Genomic DNA, 25,744 nt, shown 5'->3' on the forward strand with positions numbered 1-25,744 from the left:
AGCAAAAGTCCTTATTGGAAATTAATACGTGGACTAACTGACTAATTGTGTTTTCAGACAACAGTATAATTTAAAGAAATATATATGTATTAAAAAAAAATCAAATTTTCCTGCTGTATATTTTAACTTGCATCACAATAACCTAATGGATGTGTAGTAATTACAGGCAACATGTACAATAGCGGTTGAGAAGGATTCCATTAAATTCAAAGAGGAAGGATGCCTCCGAGTAGGAGCAGTCACCAGATTTATTGCCAGCAATGCTCCTCATCTTTGTGTTCTCTACATAAGAAATCTGCAGCTTTCAGAAGGTCACGTATGACACAGAAGTTGAGATCTCACTATTATGAGCTTTATTTTAAAACAGTGGTACTTAGTAGTGTCATAAGCACCTTGGTATTCTCCAAGCCACTTAATATGCTGCTATCTGTCCCCTCCATGGGTACAGTAAAAAAGGCCAGAGCATCCTATATCCACGATTCCTAATTCATGCTGTGTTGCCCTGGGAGATGCATTCCCAGCAGCCTTTTTCTCCTTGAAATATTTTTGCATCTAATCTCTCTGTTCTCGGTTGCAAGAGTTACACTAATAACGTTTCCTTCTGCCTCCATGTTGGACATTTACACATAAATGTGTACAGAACATGAGATCCAACTGTTATATTCTCTAGTCTGACCTTTTATTTATTCCAAACCACTGGATGCTATTCAGTTATGCCTGTGCTGGAGTGGTTGGCAGACTTTGCTACCTGGGGGACGCTTTTCAGTTGGCAGCACAGTGCAGATCTCCCTCGACTGCCACAGAGCTCCCTGACGTGCCTGGTGAGATAACTCAGACCTTCCAGAGAGTCCCAGTCTAGATCAGAAGAATCTTCCTTCAATATTTTTCTCTATTTTTTTTTTCCTTTATGAAGCCCTCAGAGCTGTTAAGCTGCCTCTCTCTTCTTTGCTGTATTCTTAAAGGTCCTGTAATTATAGTTTGGACTACTCACCAAATTGTCTCAGTTTTCTGCTACTTGGGGACACTTTTCCTGATTCTCTCAATTTTGGGTCATTGGCCACTTTTTCTCATGTCCAGAGACTTGGATGGCTGATGTTGTTACATACGACCCTGTATTCTTCTATAGTCACTGCTTTCCGAGAAAAAGCTCCCCTCTTCTTTCTCACTGCTCTGTGGGTATATGCTGCATTCATACTTGTTTAAGAAAATCAAAACCGCCACTGATGTGGAGATGTTTCTAATGGATCAATGTCTTTGTATTTTGCTGCACTAATAGACATCTTCCTTGAAGTGGCCCAATTAACAGCGTAGTCCTTTCTTTCTCATCATATGAAATTCCTTCCAAGTTTGAGTAAGCTGCGTATTTTATGTTTACTTCGAAGTTGTGGATCACAGTGCAGAATAACACAGTGCCTGCTACAAAAGCCTGTGGAATTCCACCAGGAACTGAATAAGAGCATTCTTTGCTGACATTCGTTTTTTGAATTTTCCTGCTTCACTAATCCCTGTTTCATGTAGCATGTCTTGTACACGGATCTTTAGTCAGTACAATGTATGGTACTAGGTCAAATGCTTTACAACAGTTTAAACCATGTAATCATCTTTACAAAAACAAACATGTAATCATATCAATGAATGAAATCAGGTTTGCTTGACACGACCTGTTTTCCTCCAACAGTGCTGACAAAGATTCAGTTACAAAACTTCCTTTTGCTTATAATTGTTTTATAATTCTCAGCCTTTTTAAAATGCTAGTTCAGTGGCTTTCCTCCTGAATCCAGGTTAAACTCCTACATTCTTGATAAGGAGAGCACCTCATAGTGAAAACCCTGCAGGCGTAATGTTATTTCTCCCTAAAGTGGGGTAGGTGAGCTGGAAGTCACTCTTGGTTTGGTGTCTTCTGCAGCCATCTGATAATGAGGGAAAGAAAGGAAGGGCAATTACAGGTATGAAATATGCCCTGATATAAAAATAAAGCACATGGAAGCCTCTGTGATTCTGCTTTAAGAAATGATATGCAAAGACATGTTCATAAATTAAATGAAGGCTGGGATATTAAACATCCTGGATTTAATATAGCCCCATCTACATTTCTCCTGCTTGTTGGATTAGATTCATTAACCTGTTTTCTTTTTTGGATTTGAAATACAGTTGTATTATTATCATTATTACTTATCTGTAACTTTTAGCCTGCTGAACAGTGCCTCACTGGCTCAGTTTAGGGTTTTAAGTTGTACTCAGCAGTTGGTCAAACTCTGAGCCTTTTGGTATCGGTGACAGAAGTTCCATTATGTATTCCCTTTTAAAATCTCAGTTTCCTAATATGTGAAGCAAATGGGTGCCATTCAGGTAGACACAATAGTGAATATGTGAGTGGAAGAAAGGCTGGAATACAGCTGAGGAGAGTAAAATGCTGAAGTTACGAGACAGAGAGTACAATGGGAAGCTGAAGAGGTCTCTTCAGTAAGATGCAGCCAAGACGATAAGATCACAGAGTCTGTAAGTGCAAGAACAGGCAAAGTCACTTTCTATAGAATCATTGCAAAATTTAGAGCTGGAGAAATAGCCATTAAAAATGTCAGAATCCAGGTTTGGCTGCTTTGTATTGCCTTTGTATTGCACATGTCTGCACCTTACAAACCACTTGAAAGCCTTGTCCTCCTGAAGAACAGGGTACGATTTTACACATGTATTAAAAATACATAAGATAGGAAAGGTGAGTTATAATTTTAATGTATTTTAGCTGGTAATGCTGAGTTCCTCTCTAGATTCTCCTTCAACCAACTAATTGATGTTAAAACTAACAGTATGGCAATTACTTCTTTGAAAAATAAATGACTTTGCAAGATCTCACTGGGTTTTTTTTTAATACTTTATCTAAGAATAGTTTTTACACTTGAAAGAAGTCGTAATTGTTATTTACCTGTAACTCATCACGTGCATCTGAGCTTTGCCTTTTGATGAAATAGGACAAAGGAGATGGATAAGAGTGTGAATGTAATAATAACCTTTTTAGATGAGTGCTTGGAAACTTACTGTGACTGAGAACAAAATAGAGGCCATTTGCTGCCAGCTCTTCATCTGTGCTCACACTGTTCCTCATTGTTTCTTACTGGCTAAGTAACTTTTTTAAAAGGTAATGAATACTAGGTATTTTAATAGAATATAATAGCTGTTGGAGGTAGTCTAAAACTGCTAAAACACGAATACCTGACAGCAGAACACCACAACATATGTTGTTTGAAGACACATGTCTAACAAGATTACAGGAGAGTTTTATTAGAAAGGTGAAGACAGAGGTATTGATGCAATTCTAAAATGAATTAACAATAGAAAGTTATTTAATTTTATACAGACAATAGAAATGTATTTTTGGTTCGTTACTTAAATAATTTGTAATTCCATACATTAAGATGGATTATTATTTAGGAGTAGTTTTTGCTTTCCCATTTCCCTCCTCCTGGATCTCCTCTCACTTGACAATACAATTCTGTTGTCTTCCTGAATTCTTAAGAGCTGAACATGTAACAGTCATAAAGTCTTTCTCTACTGATGATGTGATACTGTGTTTTGTGTTGATAATTAACAGTAATCAGGCTAACCACTTGGCTAGAATCTTCTGTCATCACAATAGTATGGGATGTTGTGTAGTCAGCTCTAATTTGCCTATGGCTGTAGCCAAGATACATCTATAAATACAAGTGTCCCTTCCCTCCCACGACTGGAGCACTCCACCATCACACCCATGATGCTGCTGTCTGCACCAACCCATTGCCCTGTGCTCCTCTTCGACTATCTTTGTGCTGCGCAGATTTCCTCATCTGAGCATGGAAGTTCCTCGCTTCCACATTTGGCCTCTAACACTGCTAGACTTTTAGTATTATTTTAATTATTCCTCTCTTGAAGTTAAGTGTCTGAATTATGCTTCGGTTTTAATTAGGAATTTTATTTCTCTTTAAGATCCCACATTAGAGGTCTGATGAAACTAGATATGAAACACTTCACATTGTGTAACCCTGGAACTGTATATGTCTTCTAGCACCAGACTCCATAGGGCTATGTGATATAAATGGTGAAGATCTGCAGGTACCACTGTCTAGTCTGCAGTACTGGGGCATGAGAGCATAACTGCATTTCACAGATGAGGAAACTAAGGAGTTGGACAAATGAAGAGAGTTCCTGAAGGTTCTTCAGTATAGCGGAGTTAGGAGTAGACCCAAGGGGTTCTTGCTGCTCACTTTTCTCTTTTGTCTCCCTCATTACTGACTACTCTCAAGTATTATTTCAGATGTTTCTCTTTTAGTCGGCCTTTAAGTATCAGATGTTCTTTTTTCCCCTTCTTCGTCGTATTAAGGAAGCTTCAGTGTGTGTTTCAGGGATGGTGGACAGTTATTCTTGTAAGGGATAGAAGGGTTAAGTCTATCCTAGCACTTTCCAGTATAACCAAGCTTCAGCAGGGACTGATAGTTATGCCAAAAGACATACTCTTCAATTTCCTTAGCCGTCTTCCCGTAAAACAGCAAAACTCATTCACCTTCACACTGTGAGATACAATCATAGTGCAATTCCATAAAGGATAGTCTGCCAGTACCTCTTTATACTTTAACCCTTTGACTTATTTCATTTTATAATGATGGATCAATACCTTTAGAAAAGCCTTTACCTAGGATGAACGCCCTCCCCAGCCTATAGCAGTTAGACTAATGGCCTTTCTTGCCACTTCCATTCTTTTTCTTTCTTTTCTCATGCTTACATTCAAAATCCTGTTCTGTTATCAGTTGAAGTTTTAAATCCATTTGTAGTGACTCAGCACTTTACAAACCCACACAGGAGTCTAACACTGTCTCCCAGTATTATTGAAGCCTGAGATATTAACGCTAGAGTGCAAAGTGGTAAGAAATAGTGAACTAGCTGCAGTCGCATGTTTAATAAGTCCTAGTGGTTGGCTCGAACGGGTTATGAACATTGTGGAGGCCACATGGAAAAGATGCTTGTGTTCTGGAAATTGTGTAACCACTGACACCTCAGAGGTGGACACCTCATTTGGACCACTTATATAAGATAATGATCCTCCCTTGTACTGTACCACAATTTCTACTGCTATTCTGCATTGCTTGGCTTAAGATGCAGACTGCTGGGTTAGGTAGCACCTGGTGTTGGCCTGGAGAAGACAGACAGGTGAGGAGCTGTAGAAGCACCCCACCAGTTTCCTGGTGCAATCTCCAGATACTTTTAAATTGCTATGAATAAACTGAGAAGATTGTAAATTGTGGCTTATGTCTAAGGCTTCTGCAGTCTTCTGCTTTTTCACAGCCATAATCCTTGTCTCTTCCATTTTCTCTACATATACTGAAATTTCTCCAGTGAATTTTAGTGGATTTCAATCTGCCAGGAGTACAGAAGTTGCTGATATTGGAACTGTAAATACCATGATGGTTTCAAAGGGACTATTTTCCATAGTTATCCCTTCTTTTATTTTAAAGAAGTTTTTTTATAGTGTGTTCCAAACTCGTATGGGTGTTAATCAGATGCAAGGCAGAAAACTTTTGATACTTACTGATGATGATGAATACCTGGGGGAAGTGGAAGCTGGCCTCGCCTCGTGTGCTGCAGAGGTCCTGCAGCAGCATAAAGACCATTGAAACCAAACTGCTGGTGACCCATCAGCCTGGCATTCAGCGGCTCAGGGCCCGCCTGGTTTTTGGGAGGCAGGAGCCAAGTGGTCAGAGGACACTGATTTCTTAGCCACTTAGGCCAGACGTCTAAGGACAGTTGGAGAGAGAGAACAGGCAAAGTAACAAGAATAGAGATGCCAGATTATGATTTTCCTTTAATTTTTTTTTTTAATGAAAACACTTTTTTCTTGCCTGTACCTGCTGAATGACTTTGCTAACTCGTCCGTCTTCCTTCATGATCGGATAGGGTGGTGCTTGCCATACTCTCTTCTCTTGATGTTTGATTTGCTTTCATGCTCAGAGGAGCCAGCATTTTCCTGTCTATTCCTGGATATAAGAGCTGCTGCAGTCCAAATTGTGCTCTCACGTTTTATAGGTACGCTGAGCGCTAGTACTCTGTTGTTGCTCTTTGTGTCTTACGGATGATTTCTTTGTTAGTTAAATGGGCCACAGTTAAGAGTCATACTTCTGTCTGGATGTTTTCAACAGTTACTGTGCACAGAGGAGATGAAGGACAATTCATTTTTTTCTTCCTGTTTGTTGCACGTTGGCTTTCTAGACATAGAAACGTCTTGGCAGAAAGTGCCCTGAGCAAACCTACGCTTATATGCTGTGCAGGTCCCAGTTAAGACCTGCACACTTGAGTGTGCTTTTCTTCTGAAGGGCTTGGTTACTTAACATTTACTTTTATCAAAGAGTTTAAAAAAAAAACCACTTAAAAAGCTTCAGCCATGTGCTTAAAGAATTCTCTGAAGAGAGCTGAAAATAAGCATGTGTTTTTACTTAAATGGGTGCTGAAATCTCAGCTGGATCCTAGCCATAATTCTGCAGTTTCCTTTTTAGTTTTGGTAGGCTTTACCCATTGGGAAGAGGAGGAGATGTTTTTCAAAACAGGAAAATGAAATTGTACCCCTCCACACACAATTGGCAGGCAAATAAAGGGAAAAGAGGAAACTTGAAAATACTCTTCACTGCAATTTAAATTGACTAGACTTCATTTTCTTGGTGGCAGTTCACTGTTGGGATACTTGATGCATGTCTACCTCTGTACAGACACAATTTAGCTCTCCTATGTATTATCTGATATATTTCTGGATGTCTGTCTTAGATTGAATGCTGTCTGCTGGCTTACTCCTTTCTTCTTCTGCCTACAGATAAACCATATTTGCTGTGATGATTTGAGTGCAATACTGACTCTGATGAAGACAGCTTGGGTTTTGACTCCAGCAGACATGTTTTTATCTTGTGTGTCAGAAAGCGACTGTATGACCTGTAGAATCATCTACACTAACCAAGTGTGAAATCAGCTGTGCCAAGCAGCTAGTACGTTATAATGAGGAAATAATTTCTCTGTGGAAATAAAATATTCATGCGAGGGCACACCTGCTTTTTTAACATAGAGACATACAGCGAGAAAAAGGATTTGTCAGCCTTTCTTCTTCACTGCTACCCACAGCTGACACCTTACAATAAATACACGGTAGGTTCAAGGCTCTGCTACAGCAAGAGCTGTGTCTTCATGAAAGAACAGGATTTCTAAACACTGATATTTGCATAGGGAAAAAAAGGTCTGAGCAGTCCACCAAGAGCTGCATCAGTGAATGCCGGCTGACCTGTAATGTGTTCGTTACCTGTGGCAGCTTTTTCTGAATTTGCAGCCCTTAGAACGAGTTTCCCTTCCTCCCCTATCTTGGATGGTTTTTTGTAGGCGTGTTTAAATCTATACCACTGGAAAGGTATTGTTTTCTTGAGGATTTCTCTGTAAACTGTTATGTTCTTCACATCTGTGATTCCAGGAGCAGATAATTATTAGGAAGTAGCAAAGCTTAAAAAGAGCATTGCACATTCCTAAATTTGCTGATGGGCAAAAGCCTGCGGGTAGTCGGTCAGTCTGGACTGCAGAACGCGTCTTTCTGTTACCTTGGCGTTGATGCCATAAGCAAAAGGTTTTCCTCCTTTAGCTGGGAAGTTTTCCATAGCAACTCAGCACATAAGTGCTGTGATTTAGCAATTTTACATGAATTTGCCTTTTGGATTAATCTTTGACATCTTGAATTTGGTACTTTATGGAAAAGATACACTGATACAGAGTGAATTAGTTCTAGTGTTGCACTGACTGCAGTTGAGAAAATAGACTCATGCATTTGAGAGGCCAGAAGAGGAATATTCTGGGAAGTAATTTGAACTGATATTGTTCGGAGGGTAATATTGCTTGACATATCTGTTATGACAGCTGAAGATATACTGAAGCACGAAATAGAAAAGGAAAAGACAGTTGTTAGGCCAGCGACAAGATGAAACCATACTACTCGTGACAGCTGTTGTCAGCATGCTATCACTGTCCTCAAGCTTTCCACTGATCTGGAGTATTAGAAACTTCAAGATCATGTTCATCGTGTGTTTCTAGAGATCTTGTTAGGGGTAATGCTCTCTGACAGCAGCCAACTGTAATTGGCAATGGGGATTCTTCAAATACAAACAAACGTACAAAATGTCAACATTTTCTTGCTGATCCTTTCATAGGGTGGTTGGTCATTGCTTTACTACTGGAGCCATTTGCATCTCAAAAAGTTATAAGACTTTCTTGCTTCTAGATCATCAAAGAAAAAGAAATATATGAAGAAATATAAAGAAAATCAAGCTCAGTGGGACGCAGAGGGGCATTTTGGGAAGCGGGGGAAGCTTTGCCTTCTCTTTGTTGAGGTGTAGAGTCATAAGCCAAGCTGATATGTTTAGAAAAGCTTTCAAGTAAACAGTATCTTTAAAACTCCGTAGATATCAGCAAACTGTCCAGCGGTGAAACCTCACTGAAAACTGATGTTCCTGTGTCCTCCCCCTTCCAGACACGCTCCTGGCCATTTTTCTGCCACCTAGGCTTTCCAGGTATTTTTGCTGAGGTTCTGCCACCTTTCCAGCTTTCAACCATCAGGAAGCTGAGACAAGCCAAATAGTCTCTGGTCAGGTCTTGTTAAAGTTTAAAATGCCTTTTTGGCAGCGTGCTCTGTATCTTGGCAGATTTGGGTCTCTGTAGCTGCAGTTACTTTCCTCTTTCAGTGACACTGTACTTTGAGCCTCTCATCCATCAGAAAGGATAAGAAAAATTTCCTCTTAGGAGAGCAGATTTCTGGAATTCCAGTGCTGTGATGGTTTTTTTCTTCTTTCATAAGCTACAATTACTGTCTTGCATTGAGTTCAAAACTCAGCTTCATTTGTTTGCTGCCTGATTTTAATCGAAGGACCCCGTCTCTTTTGCATTCTGTTTTTTATTGTCATATCTCTTTCAGCTGATATGAATCACCAGAGCTCAGCAGGAGATCATGAGGTTCTGCTGATTTGCACTAATTTTTATGAAATACTGCTTCCTGTGCACTTTCTCGGTGTGTCCAAAATATATTTGTGAAACCAAGTACGTACATTCATCAGTTGGTGCACTCTTTAAGATATCTATCAGATCAAGGTAAAGAAATGAACTGCTGCACTGAGGACCATCTTCCAAGAAAGACTTCCTCATAGCTGTCGATGCTGAAAAAACCCAGTATCTTGGGCTGCAGACCAAAGCTCATCTCTCTTGGCATGTTACGATATGGGGAAACAGCATGTCTCAGAAGGTCATGCGAACTGCAAGCCATTGCACTTTCCGAAGTACAGCTGGAATATTTGGCCTCTCTGGAGCGTGACAAATTGGAGCAGACCAAGGGGAAATCCAGGAGCAAGCAGTGTGGCCTTAAAGGGCAGAATCAAGCAGAGGTATTGCATTAATGGCATCTAAAAATGTTAGAGCTATGATAACAGTGGTTATCATAAAAACTTCTGCCCTACCTAAAAGCGTGGCAGGGTACATGTGGTTTATTACTGAAATGAAGGGCCTGACTCCTATGTGGAAAATTAGGCCAAAATGTGAATGCAATGAAGGTTTTAAGAAAAAACAACCACTACCCATAAAAAATAGTCAGGAGGTGGGGAAGAAAAGCATTCAGAGCAGTAGAAGGATGACCCAAAGCATTACTGACACCTGGAAAATGCCTACAAATATTAAGGAAAAATTCTACGTACTTCTTCGGTGGTTGTTGCTTTGATTTTCCTAGGTGTTTATCTTTATTTCTGTTTTTCTTTTGTTCCTTTTATTGCATTAGTTAGCTGTCTGAGATGCTGGACTAACATCCCTGGGACTGATGAGCTTTGCATGCAGAACATGTAAGCCAGTTTTACTGCACCCTTCTATACCCTGCCCACTTCGTCTACCTCAGTTGTGCTCTGCCTCCTGTCTCCTAATAGCGAGAGGATAGTTGGGAATTTATACGGTATCTCCTTCCTGCTCAGACTGATAACAAAATAGACAGTTGGCAGAATTGAGAGGGAAAGGGGAATGTGGCTAGATTGAGCGTATTGTACTATGATATCACTGTCTAATCTCAGACCAGCTCATTTTTTGCAATCTACACATCAGCCATCAGTTGCTAAAAACCTTTCCATTATTTTGGACAAGGATCTAATTAAAACCAGAAGTCTGGAGGGGAAAGGCTCAGTATCCCATCACATGTTTCCCAAATTGTTGAATTCCCTGCTATTTTGTTAGTAGCTCTGATTGTGTCTTCTGTTCCCTCACCTAACTGAGCTGGGTTAGAGCTTTTTTGTTCAGTATTATCTAGATCTCCCTGACAACCTGGCATCTCTTCTGCAATGTGTGCTTTCTCTTTAACCTTCGTCGACAACGCTGTTGTAGGCTTGTCTGGCTTTGGGTAGCAGACAGACACACGAGTGGTAGAAAGTCTCCGTGCACCTTCAATGTGTGCTGCGTTGTTTGGGCAGCTGGCAAGGTACTGATAAAATTTTATCTCCTGCTTTTTGCTATGGAAGCGTTGTAGCTAATTCCTACGGTGCAGCACAGTGTAACATCTCTCATGAAGTAAAACAGCCTCATGATTTCCCTGTTAGTATTGACCTAATGGCATAGCCCAGCTTAAATGAAAAGCCACCCTTTATTTTAGGTAGGACAATCAACAATAAAATACCGTATGTATTTTGTTGGACATAAATAAATTTAAAGAGTAAAAATTCAGCGATGTGCAAGAAAGCAAACAGAATTTTTTTGTGTTTGCAATGCAGTGGACAATTATACATTGATTGCGTCAAGCCTCTTGTAGTGTCTCAACAGTCCTCCTTTGGAGAACTCTTTTGGAGGGACTTACTCTAGGGGTTTTGTCGTTTTAGTTCTCTGTTGTTAAAAACAATCTCTTGCCTTATCTGATACTATCCAACACTAAAACATGGAGGAACATGTCCTGGCTTGAGTGTAACTCAAATAAAGATAATTCTGAGTGGTTTGGAAATAACCAGGAGATAAAGCAAAAAAATCTTATCCTTTCATGTAATTAACCTTTCTTTTGATATTCCGGATGTGAAGGTCACAAAATTTTCCTTTTGGGTATTGACTGGCATGAATGTACGTCTCCACACTCTCTGGGTTTCGGTTTCTCCAGTTTGCAACGTGCTGTTCTGGGCAGAGGTTTTTGTACTGCTAGCCCAGCCCAAGGCACTGCCTGCTCCTCCTGTTGTCAGGAGGAGGCAAATGGAAGGGGTAGGATAATATAGTCTCACCTTTTCCATGCCACAGTCTAGTCTTAAGCCTGTTGGCAAAACTTTTACCCTTATGAATTCCTTGGTGATGAGTGCTGTTTCTTTTGACTGATATGCATAGGCAGGGGAATATTTCTACATCACTGCCCAAACTTTCTAAAACATACTTAAATAATTTAAATAAATTCCAAATCTGCATGTGAAATATTCTCATGAGTCAAGGGTTTATTCACTGTGAATTCATTCTGTGAGTGGGAGGAAACCTAAACTGTCTTGGATAAAATGGCCTTTACAAAGTACAGATCTATTTCCTAATATTTATGTCAGATTCTACTAATTATATTTTTTCTCCTCTTTCTTACCTCAGTCTGAAACTACCTTACCAACCCCTTGCTAGCATTGCTTCACATGGATGTTAATACTAAATCATTAGTGCTTCTTCCGTGCCTGTGTCACTAAACAGTGTCTCTCTGATTTACCAGAATATGGATTATAATAGAGGCATTAAAAAGGCATGTATCTGTAATTGCTTTTTAATGCCATTGCTATTTATGGCTAATTTTAGTTTCAAAGTAACCTGGAAAGTCACGTAAAAACATAAAGCATTTGATGATAAAGGTGTGCCAAGGAAAATTCATCATACATGATGCTATTTAATTGAAGTACTGTTACGGATCCTAGAATGAAGCAGGTTTCTAGGTGCAATGTATTATACTTATGCAAGTCAAACTCAGTGTTGTACTAATTCTTGCAAACTCATAAACAGTAAAAAAAATTCATATGTATGTTTTATATGAGCATTATTAACAATTATCGTAGCAGTTCCAGGTATGACAGACATAGCCTGATCCATGAATAGTAGAAAAAAATATTTTAACTGATGTTAATTCAGTGCTCTGTGGAAATGCATGCCCTACATTTATACAGCAATCCAGCTTTTTATATGTGAATGACATAGTTCCCAATGCAGAGGAAGCTGAGTTAGCTCAGAAGTCTCCTAATGGGTTTTACATCACTAAACAACTTTCGATATATCATTTAAATCTTAGCTCAGGAAGGACGGCTCTCCAGAATCCTGTTGAACAGTTTCTCAAAAGATTTGTTTCTTCACTCTGGGCATCTTCTAAGTTAGGAACACCTACACAAAGTAAAGCAATATGCTGCCAAGATTTCTCCACTCATGTCTGCAGTAGTAGCGTACATATGCTTTATTTAAGTGTGAATAATTCTGTGCGATGTAAGATGATGGGACATCAGGTGCATATATTTTGTATAGGTAAGAGACAAATATGACAAACATTTTCTAAAGGGATTTTGTGTGTCCAACTTGACCAAGTGCCTTAGAGAAGACTGATTTTCAGAGGATGGTTACCCCAGTGTCTGAAGCTGTGTATCTGAAATAACCATTCACTTTAAAGACTATTTTATGTATGTGCAAATGCATATAGTGCTCCAAAGTATATGTGTGTGTGTGTGTGTATGTGTATGCACATATCATTTCTGCATGTTTGACTCATGTCTGTATATATGAATAGTTTGTATATAATCCTGTGGAACTTCATTTTCTGGCAGATGAGTCTACATTAATTCCTAAAACCCTGAGCAACAACAGAATTACTTTGCAGTGTTAGGGGGGAAAACATTACAATAAAAATGAAACATACTTTTAATTATCTGTAGTCATTTGGATGAAATCTATAATGAGCTTGATAAATGCTGATGCTCTAGGCATCAATTTTTCAAATGACAGTAGAACCAAAAATATCTGGAAAGGCATTGTTAGCTTAGACTACACAATATTTTTGAGGTCTTGGTTAGTAGGAATAATTAAAATGACTTATGTAAGATAAGTGTCATATCTCTGTCAGCAACCAAATGTTAAATGTTATTATAAACTAATTACTTCCCTGAATTGAAAAGAAAATTATAATTTTGTGTCTTAACTGCTAAAAGACAGTGTCTGATCCTTCTCTCGCCCAAGCTCTTTCTTTACCAGCATATCTTCAGCGACTTCAGTGCAATGAGAAGCCTCAAAGTGGGTGAGAAGCAAGTTTGGACCCCTGGGCCAGCAAAAAACCTTACTGTAGCAAGAAGTCAGAAGCTGTTTCTGACATGAATCAACTCCTAAATCAGTAAAAGCAGAAGCAGCTGATGCTGTGGGGTTTTTCTTTGTGTTTCTGACCGCAGGCTTGCCACTGGAGTGGGGAGGAGGGATCCTCGTGCCCCAGCCCCCCTTCCTTCCACGTCCCTCTGTTGCAGCTCTGCCACGCTCATGGTCTGCAGTGAGCCAGCTCACCTAGCTAAAGCCACAGGCATTGATCTAATCTTTTCCTGCAGTCATTTGCAGTTGAATTAATGTGTTTAATTGGTCCATAAAGGGTTCTGACACATGGCAGGGTCAAGGAATTAGATACAGTGGAAGCAAGCAGCAGAGAGAGAGGTGAAAAAACAAAGAAAAATCTAAAAACCTAGTTTACCCTTACCCCAATGTCCTGATTTCACTGGCCATTCTTCTTTTCCTGCCGGAAAAACATGAACATGGAGCCTGAGCTGACAAACGGGGATGATGATCTGTGTTATCTCCATGAGAGGTCCCACTGAAGTCACTTCTTGTGGAGTTGGTTACCTGGTGCCCTGGCAACTGCCAGCCTCATATAGCATGTTGTGGTACCCTCGGATTTGAAGTTTGTTTAAGAAAAGCACCAATGGGGTTGTGTTGCTTTTTTGTGTCTGGCTTACTAAGAAAAAGGTATCTATCTCCTGTTTAACAGTGTAATAATAAACATAGGCATGTAAGAGATGATGAAAGGAGGGCTATGGAGAAATAAAGTGGGGAAAAGGAGAGGGAATGGAAAGATGATGAAGAATGGCTAAGGTAAAATGCAGGGAGTGCAGGAAAGTAATTAATGGGTAAGAAAGAAGAAAGGAAGGAGAAATATTTCAACCCCCATCCTTTCTCTCAGATGCCTGTGTCGTGGTGGACAGCCTCCACCCTATAAACTCGCTCGTTGCTTGGTGCCTCAGGCCCATGTTTTTGTTCTGCAAACACCCGAATCACCTCATCCCAATTTCAAGTCAAATGTTGAAGCAGAATTAGTTGGAAACGAGCCATCGTCCTCTGAGAGTAGAGCCTAATGTTACTTGAAAAATCACTCCAGGCTTTCCCAAGTCACCTGAAGTGCCATATGCCAGCAGCTGATGCAGTGTTTGGGATGCGCTCCCCTGTTGCAGGGGCTGAGGCAGTCGGTACAGGGCAGGAGCAGCCCACTGTCTTCGAGCCTGAATGGTGGAGGATGTGCTCGTTTCAGAAGCGGATTAGAAAACATGCAGTTACAGCTTCATGCAAGAAGTGATGATCCTAGCACAGCCAGAGAGCGATTGTATTTTTATTGGATCAGAGTAGCGTTAACAGGAGTCCATGATCTCATGCAACTTTGCTTGCTCCGGTAAGAATAACCCTTACACACTTGAAAACCACATGAGCATTCATAGTCAGCCTCCAAGCAAAAGCATACAGGTTACTGAGACAGTCGGTATCTTACTGGCTGTTTTTCTGTCCCAGTAAAATTGTGCTAGGCACCAAAATCAAAGCCCTATCCATCGACTTCCATGGGAGCAGACTTCTGAGCACACCACGCTGTAATTGCTGCCATTAGCCTTAACACGTTGCCTGAAATCTGCAGCTGCAGTCTTGTTCTGTTACCAAATTAATTGATCTTCATGGAAGTCACTGCTTTAACTGGAAAGGAAGAGTGTCAGGGGAGAGTGAGAACATCCTTGTGAGCTCTTGCTTGATCTCAGAGTCTCCACTCCATGTTTGTCCCTGGCTCATACAGGATTTGGAGGCAGAGCGGGAGCAGTATTTCAGGGAAATGTAGCATGCTTGTCCTTTTCACGAGTTATTTCCCTAGTATTGGCCACTGTTGGAGTCAGAATACAGGACTAGGTGGACCTTTGGTCTGACAACCTGCAGCCAATCTTATGGCTTTTGTTTTAAATGAGCATGCGCACCAGATTTATAGGCTTGAGAATTAAACACAGATTTTGTTCAAAAATATCCTTACACATCTCTGCCCTCTTCATCCAGAATTTTAAAAGGTTAGTGAGAGAGACAGTGAGGCATAGGGCAAAATGAAGACCTGTCTGTAAAAGTCAATGGTGTTCTGCAAGTGAGATCTGAGTAAAGCCTACTTCGAGCAAACGGCTCATTCTTGTGGCAAGGAAAAAATTGTGGGTTTAGTAAAACAAAAATACTGTTTTCTGTTTCAACAAATGGGCAGAAATGGCAAGACAACAGGCACACACTCAAAAAGCAAGAATAAGATACAGAGAGGACGTGATTGTTGGTTAGAATAATGAGAATAAACCTAGGCTCAGTGACTTTTCATTAATGTAAGAGCCTGGCTTTCTAAAAGTATTGTAGATACTTGCATATATCCTTTTGTAATCCCACAGCACTCTTTTTACATTTTGTTAGTTATATTTTAATAAGTTCTGGTTTTCATTGGAATTGCTTAAATTTCTCTGTTTATAGATTTTGCATGTTAGGACTAGTTTTCTTGGATGTTTTAAATAGAGTTCTGTACTAGCCTGAAAATGTTCGAATGCAAGTACGGATGAAAGTACGGTTAGACAATTTGCCCGATGACATCTGTTCAGCAGCATAATTTTACTCAGCTACAAATGACATATTTAATTGAATGAAACATTTGAAATAATAGAATTTGACAGCTTTCCAGCCCAGTATCTCTGAACTTACTATTTAATGAAAATATGCCATCCTAGAACTGTTACAGGGACTATAAAGGATTTGTTTATGAAAGGCAGTACTGTGATGTTAGAAATTAATGCATTAAAATATTATGTCTGCCACTTGTGATATATGTACTTCTTACCTTCTGAAACATCTCAATGTTTTCTAGTGAATCTTTTGAGCCGTGATTTTACGGTACTGTCTGTGTTGCCTACATCTGTAACTCCGATGATGTATTCTGCATGCGAGATCAGAATGTTAAAAAAAGCCCCTAGATTATCTTGTACAAGTTTTAGTGGAAGCCTAATAGGAAGTATGCATTTCATCAGAAACCACGGTATTATCATCTGAGGAACAGATCCATGGAAGGGGAGCCAGAAGTTTCAGAGCCGTGTTAGTCTTTAGTCTAGCCAAAGCCAATTCAGAATACTGAGTTGCGTAAATTTGTCCAGGTTCAGCCTGCAGCGTAGCAGTGCACGTTACTTTTGATCTTTGCCATAGATACTTCAGAGATGTAGTAGTTCAGTGGTTATTTCCAGCAGAATGCTTTACTTTTGGCACGTTGCTTCAGGGTTTCACAGCCACTTCCATTATTCTAAGTTAAAACTGCTTAATATAGCTCACACAGTAAAGTATCTCTAAAGCAGTCAGCCTACATAGTTTGCCTAAATGTACAGAATTGTATTTTTCCATCAAAAATCAGTTAGCCAATAAGCGCTGTCATCTCTCTGTAGCTGACAACAATTTGTGGCTGGTGTTACTCTGGAGCCTTTACTGAAGGTGTTTGCTTTTCATGGCATACTGCCCAGCTGAACCGACAACATGATTTCTATTATTCTGCTACACAGGGAAGCTCAAGGAGGTAATATAAAATATTCCTCACAAGGAGCTCTCCTAGGACAATTCTGTGAGAGAGATGCTGAAAACTGTCAAATGCTGCTCTAGTATATTGGAGTTGGCCAGTGAAAAACAAAGTCAGAACATCTTTGAGGTTAACATGGGCAGGATGCTGGGAAACCAGTTCTGACTTTGGCTTTCAGTGTGTGCGAGATGAGCAGTTTTAGTCAAAGCTCACAGAAGTAAATGATGCCATTTCCTCTTCTGCCAGAGAAGTTTTGCTATGTCTCCAAGCTCCCTTGCGAAGACGGAGTGAACCTTGCTGGTATTCTTCTCATTCCCCCACACACGCCGTGTGGGTTGCTTCTTCCCTTAATGACCATCTGAGGTGCAGGGTACCTAACGCTGTCCCATTATGACTACCCTGAGGGGTTTGGCCAAGCTTAAGCCATTTTAGGGAGAGAACTTGTTTTTACCCATCTGCTTTGTTGGAAAACGTTGTTTATCTTGTTCCAAGGGAGAACATGCTTTCACTGCAACGCTGGTTAGCAGTAGTCTCTTCATTAACGTCTTGGAATTAGAACGATAAAATAAATGCTACAATTTTGGCAAGTAAATGTTTGCCGTAAACATTACAATGAGTGATGGAAGCAGGGTGTGCAGCCGAGAGCCTGGAACAGCAGAGGAGGCTGATGATGTGCTTAATTTCATTTCAATCTTTTTCTATTGAAGTTTGGGGAGGTGAGGTTTATGGTTTATTTTCCAAGCAGTCAGGAAACAAGAAAGCTCTCAATCACTCAGTGATTGCCAGCTAGGGAGGTGGTTTTCTCCCTTAGTTGTTCAGATTTGTTTGCTTAGACTGTTCTTTGGTTTTCTGTACGCTGCAACCTCATGTAGTGACTGGTTCTGAAGACAGGATGCTTGTAGGCTTTAAATGTTGCGCTTGTGCCCCTTGTCTCGCTGTCCCCAGTATACCAGAGAGCAGCTATCGATGAGAGTACCTGTGTTTCAACACGCTGTCTAGGGACAACTCAGAGCGTGGCTCTCGCTTTTGACGTTGCAGCATGTGTTTATGGAAGTTTGCTCTCTTTGTGCCAGATGCTGTTCCTCTCATGCGAGGGGATGGGAGTGGGATTTTAACATGGACTCCAGTAGACACAGGATTATATGAATTTCTGCATCAAAGAACTGGGTAGAAGTACAGAGACCTATTTTTCAAATGTAGCATACGATGAACTCAAATTGTCTATCTACAGACCATGTGAAATAGGCCAGAGGCTACTACCATAGAGTTAATATTAAAACTTTGGATGCTTGGTTGATTTCCTAGCTATTATAGTTTTATTTTGCTCCCCTCTTTTCCTCAGAATTGTTGTGCTAATTAAGCTCTGCGAATTTCAATCTCTCAGGTTCTTCAGTTATGACATTGCAGTCCCTCTATGGCAGCACACTGGAGTGTAGCAGATAGGATATTATGAAGTGGAGACATTCAATGGGAAAATGTCCAAAAGCATTTCAAATCACTTAAGATAATTAAACGAGGGGAAAGAATGTGGCGTGTTTAAAGAATATGTGGTGGTTTTGCGAATAGGATGATGTTAGGTGCCTGTGCATGGGAAACTCATTACCCATGCTTCACTCATTCGTTATACTGTAATGAGAAAGAAGAATTGAAAAACGTCTCTGTGAATATCGCCTTTGTGAATATTGGGAGGTACTTGCACTGAGACCACCACTGCAGAAGCAGCAGGCTTAACAGACTTGTTTGTTCCTCTGGATATACTTGCGAAGAAATACCACAATTGAAGAAATAACAACTAATTCCAGTCTAAAGGTCAAAATGACCTTAATTGAGATGCTTAAGAGTTAATGGAGTACACTGGTGTCAGTAGGCACAGGTTTATAACTGCCAATGTGCCATCCTGTTTCACTCTCCTCGCCTCCCCCATTTGTAGGCAAGGTTTAAAATGCATAGCCGGAGGGCTTTTAATAAGAATTTGTATAACAGAGTGAGGCAGTACTTGGATGGGGAAGAAAACAGACACTTTATCATTCAGAAGGAGGAGAAAGAGTAACAAGCATAAGTAAAGGTCAGATATCTGTCTGAGCTGCAGGCAGCATATCTGAGGAGAAGGGAAGCACCACAGTCAGGTTTGAGTCAGCCTTGCACTACCAGTGGCTTATTACGATCAATGCTCCCCCAGAGTACGTAGAGCAGCTGACTGTCGTCATTTAAGAAGTCATAGGAATATTTAATGTTCTTCCTAAAATGCCAGTTCTTAAAGTAGTGTAACTATACCGAGATGTTAATCAAAACCAAAGGTAAGCAGAAAAGCAAACTTAAGAGCATGAAAAGTGTATGTTCCTCTCCAAAGCTCAGCAGTTTCACAGCACCTTCTCTATACCATTAAAAGCAACCCCGTGAAACCTCCTAACCAAAGAGTGCATTGCTGTGATGTTGGACTCCAGAACAGAGATGTCCATGTGTGACCATATTTGAAACAAGATTTAAGGTGAAGATTAGGGGCTGCATTTCCAAACCTTTCCACAGGATAAGGAGTTGCAGAAACAAAAATCAGATCATACATCTCAGTGCTGTGAGTCTTGCCGTGTATATGCAGAGTACCCAAGATTCATTCCTAGGCATGTCAGACCTCAGAATCAAATAGTCAACAAAGCTCTAGCTCAGATTTGAGGCCGCTTTACATCTCCATGAGATTCAAAAGAAAACACAGTGCTGCTTTTAGAAATTGCTTATGGTGTTTCTATTTCAGGCATGGGATTTTAGCTAAGTGTCCAGTTCCTGCTTCACTTTACCCCATCTCAAAGTCCTAGTTAATGCTTGATGGCAGTCGACAGATCACGCCACATCCCTGGGAGTGCTGGGTGGGTTTGGGCTGTATGCCACAGAGCGCCTGCCCACGAGAAGAAGCCCAGGTCCCTGCTTGCTCACTAGCACTGACAATCAGACAGTGCTAGCAGAAGCAGGGATTTATTATTGTAAAAAATTGTGTCTCTTCTGCCGGCCCTGATTCCCTGCTGAAGCAAAGGTCGAGTTTTATACTCCATGTCGTGCCAGAGTAAGGCATAGTCCTTCTGAGGTGTGTAACAGTGAGCCACACACCACTCAGGATATGTTGATGAAACGTGTACCAGACATCATATTGTTTGGCTTTAAAGCAATGCTGGCGAATCTCGGTTGCTGGGTGTCACTTCAGTCTCACAGAGCAGCTTTGAGAGGCTTGTAGATCCATTTTGATGGATAACAATGTTGGTGGCTTCCCCCTTATATCTGTATTGCAGGGGGATGACCTGAAACAGGGAGGGCAACCAAAGAAGTTTCATCCTAAAAGACAGATTGAAAAACAAGCCTGTATGCTGTTAGAAAGAGATCTGCTCCTTGGGCTTTTGTCTACCAGTTTCTCCTATATCACCAAGGGAAGCCCTGGTGTCTGCTCCTACTGTGATGCTTAGATTTTTCCTGAGTAGCACTAACATGAGAAGTACACAGTTCTTGTCGTTTTTATAGCCTGATATTCTATACTTGGCACGTGGATGGTTAAGGGAGAATTTGATAATAATCTGCACCTATCTGAATGATATATGTACCAAGAAGGAAAAGCAATTGTTTCAGCTAGTGAAAGAAGTGTAACTAGGAAAAACTAGAAAAGGCTGAATATCAGGAAATGCATCGTGACAGTAACATCTGTTGGAATGCAAAGTAATCTCCCTTTGAAAGTGGTGGGATCAGCATTGCTTCTGACATTCGAATCTTGATGAGACAGAAGCTCATTTGATCTACAGCATACATGGCTTCCAGGGAGGCCATCTGTATGATCCACTAGATTTTCTCCATCTCTAACTTCTGTGACTCTGTCTTTCTGACTCTCCCTGGGTGATGAAATATCATTATAACCTTTTGAAATAATATATTGGTGCCTGGAGAGCAGAGACTGATTTTCGCATTTGCAAGTGAGAGGCAGTGTGTTAAATTACTATTCCTGTCATTAAATGGATTGAGTAAAAAATTTGATGTGTTTAAAACAGGACATTTTCCCCCTCCCCGAACAAACCGCCTAAGACTTCACGTTGTGGGGGGCCAGGAAGGTGAGAGTTAGAAGTTTAAATAACATTCATCATATTCCCTGAGGCTTAGGTTAGTGGAAGCTGCTTGACACCTGAAAATGTTTCAGCAAATCTGACAGGTAAGCTTCCTACTGATTTACAGAGGATGAGGAAGCCTGTGCTCTGTCTGCCATAGATCAGGAGGGATAACACTGGTCCTTCTGGGCCATCGAAGCTTCTACTGGTTAATTTGGCTCTGGGAAATGTGAAAAAATCCACAGTGCTCACAAACACAGTGACTAAGTACATAAGTAATTTAACTCAATAATTGCACTTTTGCATCTTCGGAGAATAAATGAGAAAGTTGTGATGTTTCTTCAACTGATGTTTTTTTAATTGTATCCAGCAGTTGATGCAGTTCTCAATAGCACTTGTTGCTGCCTCTTCATGCAGTGCAAAAAATTGATAATCATCTGGTACTGCTGAGCCTTGTAGCTGACAACATTTGAAACTCCAGACATGGTGATGAATTGTACTGTGATATATTAATGTTATTTTGATCCCTGCTCTTTCAGAATTACATTGATCCAATTAGGTTAAGTAGCTTGCCATCTAAATTAATTTACTTTCCTCTATTAATCTCCTTTACTGTGGGTCAAAAATAGAAATGTAAATCAATCTATTACATTACATATCTTTGGGGGGCAGAGGGGTAATTAAATTACCTAATAGATACATATGTTGAATTCATTGTTTGGGATGTTAAACATTATTGCCATAATTGGGAAGTGAAGTGGTGCACACTCAGTTGGGGGACCTGAGTGCTTGTTACACTTAGTTTTCATAACCTTTCAAGAAATGCCTTTACATGACTTGCTGTCCCTGGATACTAACGCTGCGTGCTTTTACAGCTATACAGCTTTTAAGATATTAGATGTTTTGAAAGTGGGGATAACAGCTTCTTTCTCTGCCAGAAATTGTTGGATTCCCTGGCAACATGTCTTGTAGAGATCCTCAGCCTCTACAGCGTGGAGAAAACCTTTCCTCTAGCTTGCTCTCAAACCAGCACTAGCACCGTACGTGGCAGGAAAATGGATGTCTCAGCAAGGATGTCTCGGTTACTAAACTGAAGGAGAGTTAATGCAGACTCCTGAAAAACTTTCTCATTTTCTGAAAAAGGTCCTTCAGTGGTACATGAAATTTCCAAGATTTGAAATCCTGCTTTGGCTTCTACATTGGGGCATACTTTTATTTTATTAGGTTAGTCCAACAGTGGGACTCCATCATCTTGGTGCTCTTACCAGTCTTTTACTATTCACACTTGGAATTCTTATGTTCAGCCAGTATTTTCATCAGGGTAGATAGCAAACTTTCATCCTGATAGGGAGACTGATGACAGCTACACCAAGAATTTGTTTACCTGCTGTATTTCCTCACTTTAATAAGTAGAACTGTCCATGAAAGACTCAAATGAAAATGAAGCATTAATGTAAGGGAATGAGATCCTGAATGTTGATACAGTCAATCTAGATACAAAGCGCGGTGTTTTTACATTGAGCTTAATTAACTGTTAAAAACTTACCAGGCTTGTGATAGCTTCATCATGGGAGATCTAGACAAGGGCTCTGTACAGTAAGAAAATGGATCTGGTTCCATCATGGTCATTATACCAGAAGATTAATTCAAGTCAAATGACCTATGTAATGCGGCAGGTCAGATTGCTGATCACAGCGCTCCCTTCTGGTATTAAAATCTATGAATCTCTGAAATATTTTCTAAATCTATGCCTGAGGATAGAATGAACAGAAGCAGAAAGGTCACCTTTATCATCACTGCTGTCAAACACTTTGGAAATAGCAGAGCACAAAGCAAGTATATTGCTCAATCACTTTGCCCTTATGCTACATCTGTTACCCTATCCCTTGCCTGTATTTTGTCCCACTAAATAAAAATCACTCTGGTATCCTATATGAAATCCCGTTTCCAAAAAGTGCACAGCAGAACTCTGTTGGCTTCAGCAACAATGGAATCTTACCTTTTGCCTTTACAAAGGTAATTAATGCCTGCTAAGCACAGAACTTAGCAGTGTTGTTATATAAATAATAATGATAATTAAGAAAGCAGCTGCTCTTTGTGATAATGAGACAGCAGGAAAAATGGCTACAGCACATTTTGTTTCAGGCAGGCCTTCTGGAGGCTGCAGGCACAAGAGGTGAGAGAAACGTTGGTGTCAAGCACTCTCCGAGACACCACAGGGGGGTTGAGGTGTCCCTACAGAGCTGGTTGGTGAAATATATATAGGGTATCTAAATCCACACTAGATGCTTGGTTGGGCAACCAAATCCTGCTCTAGGTGCGGCGGTTGGCTGAGATCCAGAGCAGTTCCTGTACAGCCCACCAAACGCTGCAGTGTTTTAGCATTTGGTATCTATTAATATGCTAGTATTTCCCACAAGCTGAAAAATGTAAAGTGAGGATCTGTGCTTGAATACTCATTGTGTTGGGGCTTTGCTATCTTCATCTTTTTACATCGCCGTTTCCTTCTTTTTTTTTCTTTTTTTTTTATTTTTTTGGTCTTGTTTCATTCATCTTTTTCTTTTTTCTTCTACCTTAAGACAGAGGCTTTTAAAGATGGGTTTTCTCTCTAGTAAGTGTTTATACAGTTCCTAGTACAATCGGATCCTGATCGTGACTGAGCCATTGGACATTAATGTGATGCAAATAAATCAGTAATGAAAATTAAATGTTCGTTCATGTTCTAGTTTTAATGTTTATATAAAGTGCAAGAAATGTGTACTAAGACTGTGTGCTAGTTCACACTAGTATATATGCAGGAGTGCGGCATTAACCAGGTTGAAATAAAAGAAAGGGCCTTGTTTGTTCAAATGAACAACCCAAGGGAGAAACGCGTCTTTGAAGTGGAACAGAAAGAACACTGTGAAATGCTGTGCCAAAGATTTTCAATAATCCAAACTCTCCAGTTTTCTGAAGATGGTGGTGGCATTTATCTTTGGTTTCTTCTATATTGTGCTTTTGCATTTCACTAGAATGTTTGTCAAAACTCAAGCACGTTTGTGTTGAGGAGCATAGCTTAAGACCTATGTTAGGAGTAAATGTGACTATGTGTTCTTCCTTCTGGCCTTGTAAGAAATGCTCTTTAGATAAGGAGTTGAAAAACAGAACAATAGCAAGACTTCTTTTTTTTTAAAAAGGCAGATGCTGCTTTCCCTATTCCATGAGTTTACTACAAAAAGAAAAGTTTTCATAGTTGTCACGCACATGCCCCTTTCTGGAGATTTCTGGAAAATGGTAATTGCAAGTCAAAATTTTTTATATCAATGCCAAAGGCAGGAGGGGAAGTGTGGAGAGAATGAGAACAAAATGTCCCATCACAGACATGATCTTTCACCGTCTCCTGATACATCATTTCAAGTTGTTAGATTTCCATTCATGAATATCCTTTTCAGATGATCAGAATAAATCCAGTACTCTAACTTCTGTAATGTTCTTGTAGTGTTTTTCCTTGAATGTCAATGGAAGAAGTTTGTTTCATTAACAAAGAGCTAAACTAGTATTTGGGTGGTCACTTGCTGATGAATGCAACACATGATATAATAAAATAAGTAACAGGGAAAACATTTTCCTTTTCCACAAACCACCATTACTTAACAATACTCCAAATGTCTAGATTTCAGATTTCATGTAAAATGTGTTGAAAATTACATGGAATATTCAGTACTGAAATGGGCCGGCATGCAGTCCTCATTTGGAAGAGAAAGCAGTCTGGAAACTTATAGTCTTTTCACAATTAACGAAGGAAGTGTTCATGTACTGCAGCTTCAGTGTTTGGAGTTACATTTTTCCTTATTTCACACACAGCCCCGGCAGTCATTGTATTGTTAATGCTTGGCTTTGATCGCTATCTCAAACGGAACCACTAAAGGAGAAAGTCAAGGTGATGTGGCCTTAATATTACGTCTGCTCTATTTTTTTCAGGGGCCTGTTAGCCAGCAGCTTCACAGAAACACATTATTTGAAAGACGGCACTGATGTGGTTCTCGCACGCAATTACACGGTAAGGTTGGTGTTTCGTGGGTAGATGATGCTTCATCGTTAAAACCCAGAGTGCTTTCTGCCGGGATCTGAGCCATGGGATGAAACAGCTCAATGTGTGATCTTTTTTTATTGTTGCCTTCAGTACCTTTTTGACTGCTGTGATCCTACACATGAATTTTTAGAGAGAGACTTTAAAGGCAAGCTGTAGGGTTTTAACCAGGTGACTTTTAAAATCTGTAAGATTTATTCCGCTTCTTGGAAATATACCCGTTAAAATTTTATAATAAATGCAGCCATTGTTGATCAGTTATGGAGGAAAGTCCTGATTCAGTTAGGAAGAAAGCCCTAAATATCTGATTTCCATAGTGCAGAAGCTCACGTCAGAGGTTTTGAAGGCTTGGGTGTCCTTCCGCATTGGGGAAGCCATGGCTGGGGTTTGGGAGGGGGGGTTGGTTGGTTGGGTTTATTTTGTGAACCAGACCTAAGACTGTTATGGATATACTTTATACATATATATGTATGTATGTATGTGTATATTTGTGTGTGTGTGTATACATATATATAAAAATATGGCTAATATGATCCTTGTTAAAATCAGTAGTTAAAAACTGCTTTTTATAAATAAAAAATTCTTTAAGGCAGTAATGTTTTTGTCCTCTGACAGTATGAACGCCTTAATTAGAAACAATGCAGCAAGCAATTTTAATTACAAAGTTTATCTTTTATCTGCCTAAGTCCTATAAGTATTTGTTATGTTACGTTATTTATTTATTGACAGTGT

General features: G+C 40.0%; 1 protein-coding gene across 1 annotated transcript in view; it reads left to right on the top strand.

Moving 5' to 3' along the window:
* ADAM12 (ADAM metallopeptidase domain 12) overlaps window positions 1–25,744 on the top strand; it is a 188,163-nt gene that overhangs the window by 80,207 nt on the left and 82,212 nt on the right. Inside the window, 1 exon segment of the mRNA XM_050898796.1 lies at window positions 24,904–24,982. Coding sequence (XP_050754753.1) covers window positions 24,904–24,982 — 79 coding nt within the window.

Source organism: Gymnogyps californianus, chromosome 6 (assembly GCF_018139145.2).
Source record: "Gymnogyps californianus isolate 813 chromosome 6, ASM1813914v2, whole genome shotgun sequence".
Classification (NCBI taxonomy): domain Eukaryota; kingdom Metazoa; phylum Chordata; class Aves; order Accipitriformes; family Cathartidae; genus Gymnogyps; species Gymnogyps californianus.